A 23,696-nucleotide genomic window follows, 5' to 3' on the forward strand; every position below is an offset into this window, starting at 1 on the left:
AATCACCAAATTAATTAAATCCTATTCGAGAATCATACTTTTTTACGTAACGATATTATTAAAAAAAAGCCACCAGACCGAAACGCAAACCTGTCGTTCAAACAAGGTGTTGAACATCAAACGTTTGATACTGCACATCATCAAAAATTCCTTCTACAAGCGATCCGACACGTTTGATGCGTACACTTGCGTGCGAGCTCGTATGCGTTCGTGTAAATGAAATTATGTAAAAAACATCCTCTAGGCGCGTTTGCTCTCTATTTCTCTTTCACCGCGTAACACGCCTTTTTTCTCTCAACTTCAAAACGTGCGCGTAATATCGGAGTAGATTGGAACATGTACTCCGACTCTCGCCTATGTGCCTGTTCGATGATTTCCCGATACGCGTTCAATCCAGTGGAGATTGTTATCTTCGTTCAGGAGCAAAAGTAGCATGTACTCGCAATTTTTTGGTCTTTTTATCATAATAACGCATTAAAATGGTATATTTTATTTATAAGCTTGTCAGTTTTTTAAATGCGAAGCGTAATTGTTATTATGAATTAATGGAATAAATGTGTGACAATGTCTAATAACAATAGAGTAAGAAAAAATAAAACTCACCTAAAGGTCCACCAGATATTGAAGCACATTGTGTTTAGCCAAAAGAATGTAGCCAAGAAAAAAAAGTGTGCTAATATTGCTGCAATGAAAAATAGAAACTCATGAATTATTTATATTTTTGTCATCGTAAAATTTTGATAAGAAATTTATAAACAATTTGTTATAAAATGTACGGCTACTACATGGATCTTGGGGCAATTTTTTTTCTCCGCACCCTTATTTCAAAAAGTTTTACTCGTGGCAGGCACATAGCCAATCTTCTGAGAGCAATGCGGTCTAAAACGGACCATCAGAGATTAAAGTCAAAAAGCAAGTTTACTCTCGATAGCGAAGACGAGTTGAACCGCGCGCTAGAAAGCAAGTTTGTTCTCATCTCAACAAACGCGAGACTTCATCGAGCGGATTTAGTGAAAACTTTGCTTATACACTGCTGCTGCTACTGCGTGTCTCCTCGACGAACGGCAATGTATGAATTTTTAAACTTGGCCTGCCCTCTATATACCACGCACATAAGTAATCTTAGACAAAGTTATTAAATGGAGCTGTAAGGCTATAATATGTGAAATGTAGGTACATGCCATATATATTTTCTAAACAGTCTTCATGAAATTTGTAGTAGTCGAACTCGATAAGACAGCCGTGTATGGTCTTAGTTGTTGCAGCCGTAAGAAGAAGCAACTTTGCATTATGCGTTAACGTAGAGTTAATGATTTGTCAAATGATGAGGAGTTCAGGTGCTAAAGCTGCAAGTATGAATTTTTGAAGGAAGCCATTAAGCGCTGTCGCCGTCTTAGTGGTTCCATAGAATGTTTGAAGCTAGAGAAATAATGAATCTCACCATTGCAGTCAGTGAGAAAGAATTGTAGCAGATTCTGTCAGTTGCTATGTTAATTCATCAATCTCCATCAGGTAAAAGACTATTTTAATAGAAAGGTCAACATCGACTTTAAGATATACCTTCAAATAATGCCATTGAAGAAATACAAAATTGGCAAAATGTACTTCCTTCACCTAATTATTTTATTTTTTTCTCAATATCATTTTCAAACATTTTATACAGCAAAGTTAGTAATAAAGAAGACTATCTGTTATGATATATTTAAATAAGTATATTTGCTCTAGTAATAAACAGTATTTTTTCATGAAATATATTGATACCTATGAGCAATTTAGACACGTGGTATTGAATGAATTTCAAAATTCAAATAAATTCTTCTCACTTTCTTAATCACATATAATTCATCACCTACTGCCATTTTTATACGTAACACTTGCTTTCCCAATTTTTTCAAGTATATAGAAACTAATCAAATCCCCTACAATAATTCCTCCGAGCAATGGTAACTCAGTTACTTATTATTTACGGCTCATGATGAAAGAACGTGTCAGAGATTTTGCTACTAACTGGGACTACACGATCGTTGGCACGTTCACACTTTTTTCCGTTCTTGATATTGACCTTTTCACATTTCAGCTTTTCACGCTTCATGCAGGAGACGATGAAGAATAAAGCAAGGGTCGCGTTGACCTCTTGTCATCTGAAATTGAAAGTCTTGACGTACTTGGCAGCGGCTACTTATAGAGATTGAGACGAAATAGACTAATCTGGCGCTTTTCACGTACGGGTATACAATTTTTTTATTTTATTAATGATTGGTGTTACTTTTATATTTCAAGTTTTATGAAATATTTTAATTAACAAGTAGGGTAGAATGAGATGGCGCTATAAAATTCATTCAAATATTGAAAGTTTAATATACACATACACATAATTCCATTAATACAAATGAGTTTGCCATTCACAAAATTCAAAAAGAAATTCGACAAGTGCAAAATGTTCACAATACGGAAATCAAAAGCTGACGATTCACCTAGAACTAAGCTCATTTCTATTTTCATCAACAGCACACTCACTCACACACACACGCATAATGAACATTAAGACTTAAAATAACATCTAAGTTAGAAGTCAAAATGCATAGTGACGTTTAAAGCTCTTGTGGTCATAAACATCTGTGTCGCATATTCTGTACCGATTGAAATTTGTATAATTAGTAGAATATTAGGTGTCATCGATTTACTTTCTTGGACATGGTGTTATTATTTATAAAGTATTTTCTTTAAATTCTAAGCCTTACACACATGTATATGGACTATTCTGCATAAAGAGTGACATACTAAAAAAAAACATTGGTTCAAAGTTGGATTTTCATTTTTAAATGGCATTCTGTTTTACGAAATGACTACGGAAAAATATTTGAAATGTTTGATTTCTTCGAATTCATTAATCAGTATTTTTATGGTAAAAACTACTGACTGTTAATTGATTGGTGTTTAAAAAAAGATTTGCCTTGTGCGAACCATAGCGTAGAGAACAAACACGATAGAAGCAGCAGTGGCATCAGGCAGGCCTGATGATCAATCAAAATCACTTGTCAGTAGACGGGCCGAAAGTTGGACGAGCTTCTGTCGCAGCCGAGACACACGTGCTACAACACATCGTCCTGCGCGCGCAGATACGAGCTTGCAGCGAGCCAAACCTAAGCCTAATACACTAATCGAAATCGGTGCACAATCACGCAATTTCGGACACACAAATATGAAATTCGATCGATGTACCGATGTATCGTTCGTTGCCCAGAGAGCCTCAGCCGACGAGCCGACGAGCAAAGATGAGCGATGAGTCTCGCTCGTGTTTCGAGCTTGCAAGCTCAATTCGAGATTTTTAAAAGCTCATCGCGATAAATCAGCATCGCTCGCGACCGATTGCGCGCCCATGAATGGGAGCTTTTAAGCGATCACAACCACATGATTAATAGCCAGCCTTTGTTTGTACGCGGTAAAAGTGCCACGCATCGAGTCAGATATATTTATGCAAAATCGAATCACTCTATCTGCTCTATCAGTTTTTGTCTAGTTAAAAATCACGATGTCGATTACAGTTCATGCAATCAATCACTTGTATGACTACAAATCTATTTAAATGACTGAACATGCACGAAAGATAACTTCATGCTTGAACATTTAGAATAATTTTATCAATTCCTTTTTTGAACTATAGCTTTCTATTTCGTAGTGCACCATAATTCAAGTTAATAATTCGTGTAATCTCATCAAAATTACAAAAATAAAGCCACATATTTTGCAAGTATAAATAAATGAGCAAAAGCGTTACAACTCCATTATTTTTAAAGTATTATGGATAATTTAGTAGCGTACCCATTATCAATAAGTAAAAGCTTTCAACTGAATGAAATACCAGTTATCACTACTATACACCAACACAAAAATTGCAGAAACATCAGCAGCTTTCTTTTGGAAACATTATAATATACAAAATTCAATAGGAGCACTTTAAAATATCACTAGTGACTATACTTGCAAGCATTAAAATAATATACACTTTTTGGACGATCTAAAAGTTTTTATGATTGAATTTTTTTTATATTATTAAATGAATGATTATTGGTAAAATACCAATACTCTCTTTCAGTTATAGGGATTCGAGTCCATATTAATATCTTATGTACAACACCCACCAGTCGCAAGGCGTACAAAAATTACAAGGATTTCAAGCATAAACTTTTATTGGTTGCACAGGCATCAGTGCGTATCGCATAAATCGTTGCATAAATAATCATGTTGTAGGTAGTAAACGTTATTTTTCTAAAGCAAGTCTAATTTCGTATACTTCAATTAATGCTATTGACTTAATTTCACGTTGTCGGGCAAAAAATTCATCCCTTCATGAGCGACAATACTGAGTAGTAGTATTTTTAGATCCATTTATTTTTATGAGTACTATTTTCCAAGGTTACTAGCTATACTAATGTCTCTCTAAGATTTACCGATTCGGTACGGTCGCAGCCAATAATAATACTCAGTATAAAACGTTTACAATATGCAGGATAAATCAGAAATGTAAAATAATTATCAACATGTACAGAGATAGGTATTTTGATTATTTTATATAGCTGACGCAAAAAGTAATAAGAAAAATGGAGGATATATATAGAGATAGAAAAAAAATGATAAGCATATTTAAAATATTAAGTAATAATTAAATTCGTAAAGTATTAAAAAAAGATCATTGCTCAATATGCCCACAAATTCCGATAAAAACAAATGAAAATTGAGAAAGTCGTTGCAAGCGTAGCTTATTGTGTGAACTAATTTTTTTTTATCTTCTTTGTAGCGTTTCCGATGAGAAATGTAATTGCAAAAATCCTAAACAGAACATAAAATAGGGGAACACAGGATAGATTGCGATGGGCGTCGAGGACATTGAGTAAATAAATTAGTCAAGATCGGGCCTTGAACGATTCTGTCAAGCGAGGCTCTTTTGTAGTGCAGGAAATAATTATCTCCTTACTACTGCTAAAAAACCTCCCTCAAGGCGGTTTGCAATGAAAACCAATATCTACGCCTACGGTACTCTTTGGAAAGGGCAAAGACAATAAAGCGAATAAAGCAAGCACAAAAAACTTGTGGATCAATAATTAAAAAAATCATCAATTAAGGAGGTTCTTTAAGTTCAATTTTTTTTTATATACTCTGATGCCCGAACGAATTACTTTTTGTTTATAGATACCTTATGAATGCTTCATTCCGGAGGTCGCCCCATAAGGCTAATATGTAAAAAATTTCATACTTTGAGATAAAATAAGTCGAGATTTTGAAGCGTAAGCCCAATAAAAAAATATACCATTAGATTCAGCGTGATTTAATCTATCAAATAGGGTGGGTCTCATTTCTCAACAAATGTTGAAAAAAATTTCTTGAGTTAGTCTTTCTATCTCGCAATTTATTTTAACAATAAATTTATATATCATAAAACATCAACTACAATCTCCTTAAGGACAATATGCTGTCCTGCATATATAAAAAACTGTAGTAGTCAATACAAGCTGTCAGGTACAATTTCATATTCCCGAACAATGTGGAAGTTTCATCGAATTAAAGAATAGTTAAAACATAGATAACGTCGTTTGTTCGATTGATCTTAAAATCTTATTTTTCAATTATGCTATCAAAGTAACAATAAATACATATACGTTTACTTAAGCATAAGAACAACGATGTAAGAATAGCGAATTATGAGATATGTTCATTAGGCCACTCGGCGTCGTCGTCGTCGTTGGATTTCCCCTCGTACATATCGAGCAGCAGCAACGAGTGGGTGCGTAAACACGCAAGGATTGACAAATTTACATGGATGCAGTGCTCGATGTACAGTCCCAAGCTCCACGGCATAATCCGAAATAAATTGCCAGAGTCGGCGGCAACGTGTCTCTCTATTTTTTTGCAGCATCCACGACTGATTCGGAGTCGGGCGCCAGGTCGATTTTCCGCCAAACAATCATCCCCTCGAGATGCCAAGCAGCGGCAGTAGCGATGCACTCGAGTGTTCGACCAGGTGAATCTAAATCCACGAGCGATTCCATGTGGATCGGGGCAGAGCAAAGAGGGGCTGGCATGGAAACGCTTATCGGACTCGCCGTCGGATCAAGCTCCTGCGACTGCACCAGACGAATATATATCTCTTGCCATTTCGCTGTTTGCATGTTGATTCATATTTGTACTTTTGAGTGGAGTGGGTAAATTAAAAAATTTTGGCGGGGAAAAAATCAAAAAATTTTGAAGTTTTTTTTATTGCAACGAATATATTTTTGAAAGACAAAACATTTTGGAGACGTTGAAAATAGCTAGTGTCAAGTCTCTGGCCTGAAGATACGTCGACTTTTTTTAAAAGTTGGGCGTGTACATCCGCAAACGCCTAGATGTTCGCTATTTTATCTTCTCTTTTATTTTAAAAAAATATATAACTTTTTTTCTTCGTTCAGTTAAGTCAAGCAGCTATCTTGAGACTTGCTTCTGCACCTTCTTTGCATTGTTTAGAAGGATATTTACGTATTTCATTCTTGAGGAGCTTTCATATTCAATATTTTTCGGGCTTCTTATCCATATCCAAGACGTGATAATGCTCGTGTAGGCATGTACATTAGGGTGTCCGTTATTGCCCGACTTTTTTGTATGCTTCTCCCCCCACCTAGATGTCTTCTATTTGATTAGAAAATGAGGAAGCCGATATATAGAGTTCGTAAATAAGATTTTAAGGTGCCCCCCACGCGGCTTGAAGCTTACATGTATTTTAAATGGGAAAAGCTTAAACATTTGATTCTTAGCAATAAAAGTGATGAAAAAATTCACAAGCCCATGTATTTTATGAATTTTTTGATGAGCAATCGATTGATGACCTTGAATTTGACCTTGAATATAAAAAAGTCGGGAAATAACGGACACCCTAATGTACACGATTATACTTCGAACTTCTCCAACCTACACTTGCAGCTTTTTCTCTCGTATTTCCTTTCGTTTTTATCTTTCCATCTACACGGAATTAAAATAAAAAGCCGATTTTGTTTTGTAAGGTTCACATTGCTGATTTTCAGGTGCGCTTCCTTTCTATTTGACTTTTCTTCTTCATTCACAACGAGTGCGTAACATCGTTTATGTATACGCGCATGATACAATATCGTAGTTTACTTTTTGTATCATGAGACATTTTTTTTACAATTTCATTGATTACGTAAAATGAGGTTTTTTCAAAATTCTAAAAAATGTATGTGGTTATACTATTTTAATTTGCAGTGAAATAGTAATAAATAATAAATAATCTAAATATAGTACATGTTGACTTTAATCGCTCGAATTTTACGGACTTGAAAAATCATTCAGACATCGCGAATCATCCGAGCAGTTATTGAATAAAAACAATAGTGCTCACCCGCTTGTATAATATGACGAACACAAAAGTCCGAGTTCACCTCGTTACGACCGGATATACGTATAAGTTTGCGTGCACTTGGCTGGCACGAGCGATTTCTATTTCATGCTTTGTGCTCTACTTATCGAAACGTGATCGGGTCGTACACCTTTGCTCGAGAGCTCAATGCGCAGAATTGTAGTAGCCACAACAGTCTTGGGCAGTTCCCCGACTGTGTATACCTTTTGTTACGATCGTTCGTGTACCACTGTTAATGTATGGTACATAACTTCAGTAGCTCTATTAAAGAGTAATATATAATTTATGCACACGAAGATGCAATCCTTTTACCCTTGCAGAAAGAGAGAGAGAGAGAGAGAGAGAGAGTGAGGGCTAGAGAACTGAGGAATGTGTTGTGCATTATCCCCGGCAGTACCTATAATATACTTTTGGTATTTTATTTTGCCACTTTGGGTTCTATCATTCCCGACGTGCATTGGTATATAGTCAATACTGGGATCCCTTTCGTGCGCACACTGCATCATATTCGCAAAACTCTAGCATCGGAAAAGCCGAGCTAAACTATTCATATAGTGAGTCTGTATTTATGTACAAAGCAAGGGTATTACAAATAATTTATGGTTTTTAAGAAAAAATTATTTATCGAAAACTGCTCGAATATATATTATACGTTAAAATCTTAATGTATACATTTGCGATGCTTCTAATGTACCTATAACTTCACAAATCAAACAAAATTTTATCGTAATGCGTATGTTTTGCATTTACAGATATAGCGTACGTGTATGTGTATATATAGTTATTATCGTTGCTACAAAATTATCACGTACTTTTTTTTATATATCTTAGGGTATAAAAGCGCACTTATTATAGTAAGAAACTGATTGATGAAATCAATACTTTAATGATATCTTAGGGAAGAGTGAGAGAGAAAACTCAAATTGTGTTCTTCCCTTTTTGGCACTGAGCTTGGTGTTCTCATATGCTTTTAGATGTTTGATCTTTATAAGTGGTTGGTATTCTACAATCGAACTATGTCAGTCATTGACAGACACCAATAATGAAGCAAAGGAGACCAGACAAAGGCCTGATTTGAATCCTTTGGCACAAAATTGAACCAAGTTAAATAATAATGAGAAATCTGAATTTTCAGAGATAATAATAATAATTCCTGTGATTATACTTTTTTCCATAAAAAAAGTAGATTAATGTGAAAAAGGTGCGTAGATTCAATAGATAAATGAATAAATATATAAAAATAATTTAAAAAGTATCTATTTATCATCTGCAATAGATTTTCAATGTCAAGTTCAATGATGAACGGAGCGCACAATGTTGCTAAGTTTAAACGGCAAATAACTACATGAATCGTGACTAACTGAGATTATGCTATGCTTCAAATTAATTCTCGCGCCTTACTGTCTGTATATACACCGGCACACAATAATTCACAATTTATCGGCTAATCTTTCAACTCGAACAAGCTATAAATCCATAGTTTCGTTTCTACGGACTAACCGCGGCACGTCTCTCGCGTAAAATCTATTTCTCTCGTAGCAGAATAAAAATTTCTTTTCAATATCAACCGTATAATTTCCGCGTGCTTAATTGCATCGAGTGTATATATAAATATCCGTTTATGAAGTCGAAGATTAATGAAGAAAGATTTACACGTCACCACGCGTCGTAAGGGTGCGCAACTAAACAGATTATCAATTTGTGCTCGATCAGATAGAGAAAAGCTTTTCTCCTGCATGAGCTACGGTCGGTGTATATAGGTGCGTGTTTAAGATATTTTTATGGGTCTGCGAACGACTGCGAAAGAGAGGGTACCCATTCAAAGGGAGAGGCGACCATGTGCATTCCTCGTAATCGAAAGAAAACCAGTCTCGAGCCACCTTAGGACAATATAGGCACGCGATTATTTTATCTCTCTGCCTTCGAGCGCACTCGGAGTTTACGGATATGGTTCGGGAGGTAACAAGAAAAAGTGATAATCGTAGAGGATTGTCCGGAAAATATTGGAAAATCGGGTCAAACGCAGCGAATCGCATGCTATATCGCTTGACAAACTTCTATTTGCCAAGTTCGATTTTTAATTTTTTTGCCCATTTTCTTTTTTCCTATTTATCAGTATTTGAGCACATAGCTGATAACACCTGATCTTGGCTATGAAAAACTTTTATGTATAACCAGTTTGCTTGTTGCAAGATGCCACAATAGTATATAAAAACTGGGAAGGTTTTTATTTTCATGTGACGTACTTCTTCAGATTTATTTTCAACTATTTGAAACCAATTGAAAAAATGGTAAAGGGCCATTCTCTTGAAGTAGCGTTGACTTACGTGATTTCTCTTCGAGTGTAAATATTTTACGAGCAATGAACAAGAAAACATTGCGGCACCATCAGTATGTAATATTTACTCAAAATCTTCTCTTACAAGCCAACTTGTGAAAGCTTATTTACACCGACTGCCTCGTTTTCAAGAATTATTTTCCCCCAAAAAATGCACGTGCATAAAACAGTATGCCGTTTACCATAGACACGCTCGCGAACATGTGTATGCACAGTGTCGCGCGCAAGAAGACTTCAAAAGAAAGTGCATAATAGTTTTGCGAAACGAGGCACGCACGAGACCCGAGTCAGCGAGACATAATAGAAAAGCTGCTTCATCCCGACAACGACTGCTCGCGGACGTGAGTATCTCGTGAAAATGTCACTCTTAAACAAAAACAAAACGATGACTAGGGGCTTTCGTGCGCATGAGCTTGTACGTGTATACATAGTGCCAACCATCTATTTAGTCGGTCGGCTACAGTCGACTCATTTGTTAGTAAGCAGACTTGTTAATTAAAGGTAGGCTGGACTAGTAGGATGGTTTGATTGCGTAGGAGTTCATCCTGTGCGGAATGGTTTCTCAGATCATTCATCGATATTCGTTAAAATAAGTTGACTACGTGAAGAAACAAAATTCCATTGGTTTTGTTCTTAGCTCTGCATATTTTTAAATCCCATTTTATTAAAAATATCTTTTATCATTCATTGTTAAAATGTAAAATTTATCGAACTGAAATTAAATACAGACAACAGCAAAATTTATGAAAATTCGAATTAAAATATGAAGCTAAATTTCATTTGTAAGCTATCTCGAAAAAAATTAATAAAAATTCCTTTATTAATATCCCGAATGAACGGAGTAACCAAATTTAATTGCCAAAGTTTTACAATGTATTAAAAAATATATTTTAAACATTCAAATTTATCAAGTGGAAAAAATGGGGTGAACTTCGAAATTATTCGACACGCATAAAATAATAAATATTTGTATCCAACAAAGTACAAGGATGAAAGAGGAAAATTCGACTATGCAACAAAGTAACATCGTTATATTTGAATTTCACTATTCTTTTTTTTATTCAAATATTCGGGACAGCTGCCTTTTTATTTCCCCGAATAAGATTATTTAATATCTCGTTTGAGTACTCGCGCGTGTATGGCAAGTGCATTAGAGCAAAAAAGAGTAAGCCTTCGTAATGCAACACTCTTTTTCTTCCGCATTACTCTGACAGTGTAAAAAGCTTTTGACAGTGACTTACCGCTGCTAGTAGTGCTGTTGCTGATGCTGCATTAGGATTATTCACTCGAAAGTAATATCCTATTAACACAATTATTTCGGTAACAGAATACATAAAGCATAGTAATTAATGCATTCGATATAGAGTGTAAGTATGTACTCTGCGAGGCTCGCCTAAGAGCGTATAAACTAAAAGTCTGCATAGATCTCTTTTATCCCAATGGCGAATAAGCATGCAGTACACATTATGAAAATGTAAATGAGTATACTTTTATCTCGGAACTACAAACTTTTTGCTAAAAATAATGAAATATCCAAAACGGTACCATGTCAGTATCACGCCCTTGTGAAATGATTAATCTAATTTTAGCGTTAAATTATTTAAACTTTAAAGTTTATGAGAAGTTTAAAGATCTCTATTTTGGGAGAAGGGGGGGGGGGGGGNAAGGGGGGGGGGGGTATGTAAATTGGCTGATCTTACCAATGAGTAAATTTCTGACAATATAACAAAGGTTGACTTCAGTTCATTATAATGCGAAAAGCGTAAAAACACAATTATGATATTTCAAGTAAATAGTTAGAAATGTGCAGAGAACGTACTTATAATATATGCTGTTTGTCTAGTTTTAGACTTTTTTGTACTATATTTGAATTTTTATCTTATTTATATGTCTAGTAAATCACTGGATGGATGATCTGCATGGAGAATGAACCACACTTGAAAAATAATTTTCTCTTTTTGATTACTGAATAATCTTGAAAAAATCTTAAATATGATATAGTATCTATTGCCGCGAGTAATTTACGTCGGGTTTTTGACAACTTTCCAACAAAATCAATAACGTCGAATAAGCATTTCAAGACTTGGCCGCCAATAGTCTTAACCGTGAGCACTTTAATGAGCTGTTAATGGCAAAACATCTGTAATTTGCTAAATAAATACCAACAGTAAGACCATGCTCCAAGTAGAGAAGCGCCATAATGAAGTTATCGCTGAACATAATGCCTGAATGAAGCATACAACATCATATGGGCAAGCATAAAGAATGTAAATCATAAAATATCAAGATTTTAGAACATATCCCAAGAACACCTTTGCCATACGATGTCTTGCTGAGAAGCGCGTGCGAAGTATACATTTACACGAAGACGACACCTATACAGACGATGCAGCAAAAGCATAGAGAGAGAAAGAGAGAGATAAGGTATCTAGTGTTACATACACATAATATACACACGTACGCTTTCGTGTCTGTGCATATGCCTTAGTAAAAGAGCGAACAGGACCGTATACTCGTCATATTTTATAGCTTCAGCGATAATTTAGATAATCATCATTAGCCGTGAGGTAGCTTCTCTGCTACGGTATCTCTTCAAAACAATCTATGTGCAACTTTCCGCGCATAAAACGGTCTTGAAGAAAAAGAAAAAAAAAACTACTGCCGGTAACGCAAGATGCAACGTCTTTCTTCCGCAATGGTGGGTCGCTTATGTATAATATACATTTTATATTCTAAAGGCTTGATATTTTTTATATAAAACAGATAAAAGAATTTTCAAGATATCCATTGTTTTATCGCTTTTACTATTCGATGAATTTGAGGAAGGACTCGGTGATTTAAAGGAAGCTTAGTGAATTTCAAGCTACGTGCAGATGTACACTTCTGGGTTCTGTATAACTCTATTGAATGAGTATAATAAAATTAAAGAGTCGTTGTGATATTGATTTTGTTACTGTTTGAGGTTTGAAAAAATTTTGCAGCTACAAAATCGATGATTATTTTGGCGCGAGAATACAGCATTGATGAACAGATGAGTGCGTATCATAATATTTAATTTAGTTCGATATTAAAATCAGTTGTTTCGTTAGCTATTTAATAAATTTAAAAAATAAAAACCATTTTAAAATTATTCTCACTGATATTAATCATCTTGAATATAGAAAATTGCCTCTAAAATTCAAGTCTGCAATCTGAAAGATCGTACATGACTCTTTGGCGATAACCACTTTGAAATTTATTGTTAAAGTTTATAATGCTTGTTTACACAAAACTGCGAGATCGTTTAGAAAAAACTGACAAAATCTCCAAGAGCATGTATACAATTAAAAGCAATGTGAAACCCCAAAAACGCTCTCATTTTTATTCGTGCGATAAATATTAAGAAAAACTCACTCGTATTTTTCGTCGACATACATATTGCAATGCGAGCTGCTCCATGAATCCACCAAGAGTGTCCTCGTACCTCCCGTGGCGAGTAAAGCTTATATCTGCTACGTACATACATAGCAGCTAAAGTACACAGTTCGTAAAGTAAAAGAACAGCCGCACGAGCCGTAACAGTGTCGCGGTCGAGTACAATTAATCTTCAACGTGTGATTACGCTGCATCCTACTCCGTCTCACTTGCTTTAAATGAGCCACACGAATCACTGGCTTATGGCGAAAAATAGGGAAATCCCGTTGAAGAGGCTTAAAAGGAGTCTCGGAACATGCACACTTTAAATGCTTTAAGCAATTTAAAGAAATTATATGATGAGCCTCTTGAATTAAGTTAGTTTGAATTTTTGAAAAATTTTTATTAAATTTTCCTACCACGTAGATTGATATTATTTAAAGATTCATTCACAATCGAAAAAGTTTAAAAATTTTCTAGCAGATGAGGTCATCTTTGTTTGTTTTCATAGAACGACATAGTTTGGTAAATTTAAAATGCTTTCAAAGTCAACCCAGTTCTGAATGCGTCTTTCAGTGGGTTGACATTTATCAAAAAGCTTTTTAAATTTTTAAATTATGGCATAGTTTTTTCTAATCTACTGCGGTATATTGTTGAAATGTCGAACTAGTGACAACTTCGTTACAACATCCACTTTTTTTGCCTGAGGTTATAACGCAATTGACTTTCTATGAAGAATAAACAAGAGTTTTCAAGTATGTTAGTATTAAAACCCACAATATGTCATTGACCAATGCTGTGAAAATTCTAGGAATTCTCCAGTACGATGAGAATGGCAATAAGAGCTCGTCAGCGAATCAACTACAAAGACGTCACTATAATTCTCATAAATCGATAAAAATATGATCTTCCGGGTCTATAGCGTAGAACTTCATGGCACATATAAATATGGGTAGAAATTAACGAACTTATAACCAGTATCATCGTGAGCAGTATCTGTGGAAAACCCATCAATTATTCGTTTACTGTGCATAATGACCGCTAAATGCGCGAGAAGTAGACCAATTGCTGCTTCTGATTACGCAACATCATCTTCGGGTGAAAGCTAATGTACATATATATTGTATACATCGAGAGTCGCTGGGACTGTTTACTTAATACGCAACGCGAGAATGACAGAGGAAAGGAGGATAGTTCGTTGACCTGCACCAAAACACGTGTTATGGCCATATTAAATCAATTTCTCGCATATATTGAGAGGCAAACCAGTTTCGATGAATTGCGCTGAATAAATTACGAATGGTCGTGTAAAAATAATGAGTTAATGAGTCGAATGAAAAGAGGTAGTATACAAATATAGACGCAGGCAGCACAAAAGCTAGCCAAAAGCGTGTTTACTCGAGTCCGAAAAATCGGGCAGAAAAATAAATACCATCTATCTGTTTTTGCACTCGCTCGTTGGCTCTGTGTCCAAGAAGATCGACAACGCCCTGTACACGCGCGACGTTCCGAAGATGCTGCCGAACTTTTGCTGCTGCTTTGCTAAGCTTGAAGAGCCGCACAGCACAGAAAAAGGCAATAAACGTTTGAAAAAAAGTTCGAAATGAGTTCATGCGTAAAAACAAATAACGCGCGCGCGTGCGAGGCAAAGAGAAAAAAGTCTACGTACATGTGACGCGACGGTGTCCGCCGGCGCCGTGTATTTTTATATATATAAAATGTACGAGTGCTGGCTTTGCTGCTCCATGCTCCAAGTTGAAGGACTAGACGATGACAAGTCGCCAGCGTGGGTGTATACAAGGTGCCATGCACACGATTTCTAATGTCACGTATCTTTGAACTCGTCAATTTTGCAAATCGACCGAAAAAATTTTTGTGCCTCACTTTATTCCTAATGATTTACTCCTTGCTTTTTTATTCAAGAAATCTCATTTTTTTTCTCTCACTTACAGTTTGATTTATGTAATTTTCTGATACAATGCAAACAGCTGATATAACTTTGTAAGAGCTTACAAAGGCTGTCAATGTCATTTATGGGTCTCGATATAAAGCAACATTACGCATAATTGACATCAATCAAAATCTATTTTAAGATGCATTGGCATTTTTATTTCTACGTTACAGTGCTTCACAGTTATTTGGAGAGTTAATTACCGCACGAAGCGAAACCTTAAATCGATGTAAATTGATCGGTAAAAAAATGAAGACGTTAAGAGGACATTTTTACAACTTTATCTCTCGAAGAACAAGACTCCGGTCTGACGTTTAACGATATATTTTCGCCCGCCTGCACACGAGCGTATTCAAATTTTATATCTTTTATATGCGCCGTTTTATGCGGCCCGTAATGCTTGTCATGTAGCGCGCGCAGATAAACACGACGACAGGCTCGCTGCAGTCTAGAAATCTTTTGCGTGTCTCGTGCGCCTTAACATTGCTCTGCGAGCTCTAAAGAATGATTTTATGGCTAGATCTAAAAAAGGCCACTATGCACTATGAGGCCCATAAATATTTGTTTATACGCGCGACACGACAAGACGGTTACGTGCAAGCTCTTGGCGCGCGTTCGGACCATTTCTTTGTTGACACAAAGGAATTCGTTCGCGGAAGCGCCGCGAGAGCTTACTAGTCCTTTCATCGAACCTGCCATTGATGTCTGTATTGGATTGTGTTTTATATCCATACAAGTGCACAACATGCATGATTTTCAAAGTGCTTGATATTTTTCCCATATGATAAACGTGTAGTCGCCGTAGTAGAAACAATCGGCGGAAAGAATCAATTTTCGCCTATGACTCTAACGCACGCGTGCGTATGATGTATAGTCTCACTTGAATTCAAAGCGAAAAATGATAGTGAAAAAGTGTATCCAGATGATAAATCGAACTCTCGCGCACAGCAGCAGCAGCAGCAGCCACATCGGCTCTTTTGCGAAACGTACTTGATGCGCTCGCGTTGCATCAAAAGGCTCAAGAGTAGCCTAGAGTACGCAGTTTCTTTATAAAAATAAAAGCACTCGCACATGTACGCTACGCGGGCGCGAGCGAACGTATCTCAGCAAAGCATAAAAACATCGGTCAAAGCTAAAGCCTGCGGTGCTTCGGTCTCGCGCGTCTGCAAGCCTGTCGATCTCTCTTGTGCGTGCGGAATTTTCATCTCAGTTGCATTTATGATGCACGTGTGATTGCGCGTGAGTGCACCCCTTTGCCTTCTTTCTTGCCGTATCTATACCCTAACTTTCATGAATGATGTGTATTTATGGTTCAGTGGTTTAAAATATTTCCAATCGCAAAAAGGCTGAGCGCACGTCTCGCAGCGACTATACGAGTTCGCCGGAACGATTGTTTCAGCGACCGATCGCTTTTAAACTTGGCTTCCGATGAAATTTCAGGAACACTCAGCTAATAGGCATCTATAAATTTCTTTTACGTTCGTAAAGGATGAAATTGCAATCTTATTCGAGCGTATGAGTCTTCGAGTGTTTAATGAAAAATATTACTACAAAATGATCGACGCACAACTTTCAGCTAAATATTTCAAAAAGAGACTTAATGTATATCGGCTTGATTTTTATTTCGTTGACTTTGATCGTATTGAATAATTTTCACTGATTGCGTATAAAATTAAGCGTTACATCGCCATGAGTCAACTCGATAGGAGCGAAAGAGATGATATAATTTGAAAGTAAATAACTAAGATACGTATATTTCATTGGTTGAGATGGTGAGTAGCCAGGCAGCATGGACCATAATCGTTGTTGCATAATTAATCGCATTAGTAACATTCTGATGTTATATGGGGCAAATTTCCTGAACTGTCCTAGCGCTCTGCCGCACGGCATTTTTTGGCCGAATCACTCAATTTCTAACTCGCTGTAAAAGTATCAAAACACCCCTCAAAAAAATAACTAACTAATGATTTCGATAGGAAATTTCCTCAGCTTTCCGATGGTGAGGTCCAATTTCCTGGAATTTTCCATTTTCACCCGGAAAATTGTCATTAAACATTCAGAGCTCAATATCTCGAAAAACGCCACTTTTTTTGCTTTTTTTATTGTTTCAATCGAAAGATGAGGTCTTTTTACATCGGATATGGTAGTTTACAGAGTGTATTTTTGATGAAAACTAAGGAAAATACGAGAGGTTTTAGTTAGCGCTCAGCCGCTCGGCGCGATTTTCAGCCTTGCGCGGCTCGCTATAACTTGTAACTCGCTCTTATGACATAGTGATTTGGCTGGAAAAATAAATAAACATAGGTTGTCGATAGGAAATTTTCTCAGCTTTCTCATGGTGTAGTCAGATTTTCCGATAATTTACATTTTCATTAGAAAAAGTAGAAAATAAACCTTTAAGTCCATTTTTTCTGGTGAAAATGTAAATTATCGGAAAATCCAACTGCACCATGAGAAAGCTGAGAAAATTTCCTATCGACAACCTATGTTTATTTATTTTTCCAGCCAAATCACTATGTCATAAGAGCGAGTTACAAGTTATAGCGAGCCGCGCAAGGCTGAAAATCGCGCCGAGCGGCCGAGCGCTAACTAAAACCTCTCGTATTTTCCTTAGTTTTCATCAAAAATACACTCTGAAAACTACCATATCCGATGTAAAAAGACCTCATCTTTCGATTGAAACAATAAAAAAAGCAAAAAAGTGGCGTTTTTCGAGATATTGAGATCTGAATGTTTAATGACAATTTTCCGGGTGAAAATGGAAAATTCCAGGAAATTGGACCTCACCATCGGAAAGCTGAGGAAATTTCCTATCGAAATCATTAGTTAGTTATTTTTTTGAGGGGCGTTTTGATACTTTTACAGCGAGTTAGAAATTGAGTGATTCGGCCAAAAAATGCCGTGCGGCAGAGCGCTAGGACACTTCAGGAAATTTGCCCCATATATGGGCTTCTTTCACCTCCTCTCGTCGGTATACACAGACTGCATATAGAGACTGTGGCTTTTGAGTGGCCCGGAAATCTCGGCGCACGGCTGCTCCCAATCATAGCGCGTTGATCTAAGCAAATTCCGACTGTACACACAAGAGCGCTCGCTACGATTCGCCGCTCGTACGCATACACATGCGGACCTTTTGCACGCATCCGTGTACCCTTGACACACAGACTGTACACAGAGGCGCGCGCACTACACTACGACGCTCCCGTCGAATTATCCAAATAATTAGGCTCGAGCTCTGCACGGACGAATTTCGGTGCGCGAATGTGCCTACTCTATATATATGTGAACGAGGGCTCGATGCTACATTAGCCGCGTGCGTGTGCTGGCTGGCTGACTCTCTCGCTCACTTCGGCACGTCTGTGTGTACCTTCTAACCGGTTTACGCACAAGCACGTACTCTGTTATATCTAACTTACAGTCGAATAGTGGCTTTTTAGCTCGTCATATTTGAGAGTACTGTAGGCAGGATTAATTTTCGATAAGACTACCTAGCGCTTCGATCGTAATATAACTTTATAATAAAATTCAGTCAAAATATAGTGAAAAAAAAAAACAATAGACCGGATTAAAACTTGACAGGACAAAAGAATACCCGATTCAAAATTGAGCGGAAATTATATTTTTAGACGTTCAGCTTGATTTATATATACGCAAATGGGCGATAACGGCACCCTGCCAAACTATAATATACGTATATTTATGACGGCTGCTCGGTGGATATTGAAAAATTTCGGCCCGGCTCTTATTAAATATTGACCGTAGTAAAAAATCAAGCATCAAATTGCCGAAGATCGAATAACATCAAATGCGTATATAATATTAAATTCCATTTTTCCAATTTTTTGCTCACACTTCGCTAGTCGAAATTGAAAAAATTGAATCGGTTGGTTTGTTTCCAATTATAATTCCATCGTTTTATTTGAGAAAGTGAAAGAGATTATTGAAGCTACTGGACAAGTTTCTCGATTACATACGGTAGCTAATTAGCTAACTTTTATTCAAATAGAATTTGAAATAATACGTAATTGATTTGCTGTTTTCTCTCCTCCGTCAATTTAAACCCGTATTGAGATGAATTCTCAAACAAAAGGACTTACCTAGGACTCGGCAAAATTCGCCCTGCAGAGACGTGCCGCCGAGCTGGATGATTGCCATGGCGATGTCACCGAGCATGAGGCAGGCGACATGGTAAGTCTGGCATCTCCAGTGCAGCATGTGATGCGAAGCAGGCAGTAGCCAGCTCGTGGCCAGAGTCGCCGCAAGGAACACGGCGCTAACGATGAAGCCCACCGGGTACAGCGTAAAGCGAATGTCTCGAACGGGGACTCCTGATCTGCGAGTGACACACAGAGAGAAATTCATTAGCTATATAGACATTTTTATTGTCATAATAATGTAAATGAGTATTTTAACGTATGTTGTGACTTGTATTTATGCTCTTCAAACTTATATCTGATCGATCGTAATTTTTAGCTTTCTATTTTATGGTTGAGTAAATTTAAAAAAAAAATTGAATGATAACCGGACATGAAATTTGTCGGTCCTTTCGCATAAAAGAGTAATGCTACATAAACGCAACAAGAGAAACGTGTTATTAACGCAGAACGTACTTTCGGAGTATTCAGCCCAACAAGCCTCGAATAAAAAAGTTTTTTAGCTCCACGAATATAAGCAACTGAAGAGGGTTGGAATACACGTATGGATGCTTGATTTTTCACCCCCAGGCGAACCTTTTTTACGGCAATCAACATATTTGTTCTTGTTTTCAATTGTTTTGTACATAAAACCAGTGCTCGGTCATAAAATCGAGGATCGGAAATTAAGCCATGCAAGTGCCTCTACCTGCGTATTCTCAACAAGACGAGGCATTATTAAACTATTTTACTGTTTTCAGTTGCACCAGAGAGAGAAAGAGAAAAAGATATGAAAAATTCGGGTAAGAGAAAGTCGTAAAAGCGCTCGTATACAGCAACGAAAGCGATACTTCAGAATGTGCAGTTACTTTACTATCAGTGTAGCATGGATATGCCTAGTCGTATATGTTTTGACGCGCGCTCATTTTTGCGAACGCACGCTGTTTTCTCCATGAGTTCGGACTATATTAAAGCCATTACAATACAGCCTTTTACTGTTCAACCAAAGGAAAAATTACTAGAGCGCGAATAAGATTCGTTATAATTAGCTTCGGCTACATGTTTTCTATTTGTGAATCAACAAGGAGAAGCGATAATTTCTATAAATTGACGTAGCAAGAATTCATTTCCTAAAAAATATGAAATACTATCAGCGGACCAAAAAATGTTTACAATGAAAACTAAACTTTTTTATTGTAAATAATAACTGATTGCCACAAATGTAATGAGTTAATTGAATGCTAATATACATCTTGAACAAATATTTTTCTATTCAGAAATGTAAGGATTTTTCTTCCTATTTACATTGCATTTTTTGAATCCCAAAATTTTGGTTTATCGCTGAGGTAGAGCTTCCTCCGCGGACATTTTTGTAATATCTTTTTTAAAACCAATCAAGACATTTTAGTTGGTATAGATGCTTTTAAAGAAAAAGTATATAATTAAAATGATAAGTGTTTTACGGCCAACCCGAAAAAACTCTTAACCGCTGTTACCCAGGTAATCATTTAACGAACCCATCAAATAGACTCAAACTATTTTTCTTACTTATGAATAGCGTCCCATCCACATAATCAAATTTCAATTTTTTTTGTTGAAAATGATGTTGTCGAGTAAAAAAATTCAATTAATTCAGATGTTTGCCAAAAAAAAGATTTTGAACGGTAAGTCATTGTGATCGTTGAATCGCTTGTTTGTTGCACAAAATAATGAGGTCATTGGAATAATACGAGTTGATCAAGTTTCAACAGTGACACATTATCGTCCAGTTTTTATACTCGAAGGAAGATCAATTCAGATGATAATTGGAGTACGCGAAATAAAAATCTCGGTGACCAATCGTTTGCCCTTATAGCTAGTTTTGCCGTAAACGAAAACCCGTTTCATATAATTTTTTTAGAGGCTCCACAAGGTTTATGTTGTACAATAAGATATCCATTTGGCTTATTTCGATTCCCGCATTGTAACTCGAATTTTAAGCGTATCATTCCAATTTGCTTGTGTGAGTATCAAATGAAAGTATTTTCAAATCTGTGATTTTTTTAGAAATTCCTTTTAAAAATTCATTATTTCATAATTGGGCTTTTAATTCAAAATTGATTACGATTCAATCAGTATTTTATATATAAAGAGGTAAAAAACGAACCGATAAATGCGTAAAATTGATCATCACATATGTTCAATAGCGAATATCCAGGGAAGCAAAAAAATAAAAGAAGGGTGACACGTGAAGGTTGTATTCCTTTCATGGGAACTTGGATAATCATTTCATCCGGCAAAGTGACACTTTTATTTTTCTCCTTCTTTATTTGCTAAATTTACCGGGAAAAGAAAATTATTCGTTTCCAAAGAAGTCTCCATAATCGATAAAACTTCAACCACATTTTCTGGAGTAAAAGTATTGTCTCTTAGTTTATAAAAGTAATGATATTTTCAATTGTGAATAAAAAAATTAATTCAACGCGATAATTCAGAATAAGAAAATGTACTTTTTTTTATAGAAACGTTAACGATTTTTGAGAAAAGAGCTAACATTTTTGGCTTTTTCACACGATTTCGTGTACAGAGCATGCATTCAATACTCATGAATACGTTCATACCGCACAGAGCATCCCATTGTATGCGAGATGGAGTATAAGGCCCGACCATACGCGTAAAACAGGTTGCGACCTATAATTTTATCTGGCCTTTGAATGAAACAGCTATAGTGTGATCATCAGGTATATTCAGGACAGGTAGTAGCAGGAGTGGCTTCAAGGGCACTCGAGGAGAACTTGGGTGAATTTTAAATCTTCAATTAAGAGCAAACGAGTTTATACCCTAAAGTTTTTAATTCCTCATCAAAACGTGCAACTTTGACAATTATAAATATCATGTCCCATGTGTCTTAATTTTTTAGGTACAATGATTGGAGGATTATTTCCATTTGTCCAAATTAAAATGCTGTAGTATTTTTTTACTCGGTGTATGTAAAGTATCGATAAACAATAATCTCACTTACATTTTAGTGGCGTGCTCGAAGCAGGCAAAAACTTTGACCGGCCATAGATCGTTACTTTTTTTCGCCTGAATGCGCTCGATACAAAACTCCTCGGCTGGTATGTTGTGCTCGGCGACGATTATGCTGCCGTCGTTTTGAAGTTCGGAGAAGCGCACCTCACCGATTATCGTGAGATTGCCCTCGCATACGCTTTTCGGAGAACCACTGACCATTTTCATGGCAGCGGCCACTTTGCCGTTGTTCTCGTTGCTATTGAGCAGCAGAATTTGCTCGTCTTCGAGGGTGACTTTGTCACCTGTTTCCACGCAAGAATTCCTGAAACGATCGTCATAAATTAAGCTTTTTTTGCTTAACTTATTGCAAATAATCATGCCATCTATACATAACAAATTTTTATGATAAAATACTGCTGTTGTTTTAGACGTTATTTTATAATTAACTTTTTAATAACAGATGGATGATCGGTCAGCTGTTACGATCTGCTGATTTCGAGAGAACGATTACATTCTTAGACGTTATAGCATGATATTTTGAACGAAAATAACTCGAGATTCCTTAAAAAAATACGTTTCCGGACTTTATGTATCTAGCATAGCGGAGCAAGATATAAAGTTAATTTATGAATCATTTATGGACTGCAGATGCATGGGTGATGCTTACTTCTCGATATTGTAGGCAGCCAGTTCGCCGCAGCACTTCCTGATCTGAGGCATTATAGTCGAGGCGGCCTGAAGACTCTCGTTATTGCGGGGTAGACAAGCGAGCAGGGCCTTGGAGCCCAAACAGAACTGCTCGAGCGAGAGAATCACGTCGCTGCTTGCCTCGATTAGCACATCGCCGCTGACGAACACCACGTACGGATTGAATTGGTTTCGCGGAATGTAGCGCAGGTGCATTTGCGGTTCCGGGCAAATTGGCCTCGCGTTCTCCAAGACTCGCCAATGGGCCGGTGGCTCGGACAAAAAATTGTTTATCTCCGGCGAGTATATGTCGCCGAAGCGAAGGGCCTCGACGTCGCTCATGCTCGTCGGGACGCATCGGTGCGCCTCGCCGGACGATGCCTTGCTCGCGGCCTCGAGGTCCTCGCCGAAACGACAGCATCGTTTGATCTGCAACAGCTGCTCGCTCGTCGCGGAATCGTTGACTTCCGCGGCGCGATTCTCGCCGAAAAACTGCACCAGCAGCACGATTAGCCAGATTCCGGCCATTTTATCTATTCACTACCAATTACGATCACTTAAAAAAAAATGAACATTTGAAAATAACTCTCACATCACTGTCACTATACACATCGCGACTAATTTCTCATTGATTCTTCGATGTAAACAAGCGGCATGTGCAAAGATTTAAAATGAGAAAATAGACGCGCACAAAACTGCAGCTCGTTGCGGCTTAGCCGGTCGGAGCACTACTGATGCAGCTCGGCAAAGACGAGTCTGCAAGCCGACAAGTTGCTGCAGTTGCAGTCTGCA

General features: G+C 37.0%; 1 protein-coding gene across 1 annotated transcript in view; it reads right to left on the reverse strand.

Moving 5' to 3' along the window:
* LOC106649991 (probable G-protein coupled receptor Mth-like 1) overlaps positions 1-23,432 on the reverse strand; it is a 50,288-nt gene extending 26,856 nt beyond the window's left edge. The window contains exons 1-4 of the mRNA XM_014367752.2: positions 22,885-23,432; positions 22,225-22,539; positions 19,188-19,423; positions 604-682 (exon numbers count right to left, since the gene is read on the reverse strand). Of these exons, the coding sequence (XP_014223238.2) occupies positions 604-682; positions 19,188-19,423; positions 22,225-22,539; positions 22,885-23,432 (1,178 nt within the window). The remainder of the gene's footprint in view (positions 1-603; positions 683-19,187; positions 19,424-22,224; positions 22,540-22,884) is intronic.
* Between the last annotated feature and the right edge of the window lie 264 nt (positions 23,433-23,696).

The sequence above is a fragment of the Trichogramma pretiosum genome, unplaced genomic scaffold, assembly GCF_000599845.2.
Source record: "Trichogramma pretiosum strain Unisexual culture from Peru unplaced genomic scaffold, Tpre_2.0 scaffold97, whole genome shotgun sequence".
Classification (NCBI taxonomy): domain Eukaryota; kingdom Metazoa; phylum Arthropoda; class Insecta; order Hymenoptera; family Trichogrammatidae; genus Trichogramma; species Trichogramma pretiosum.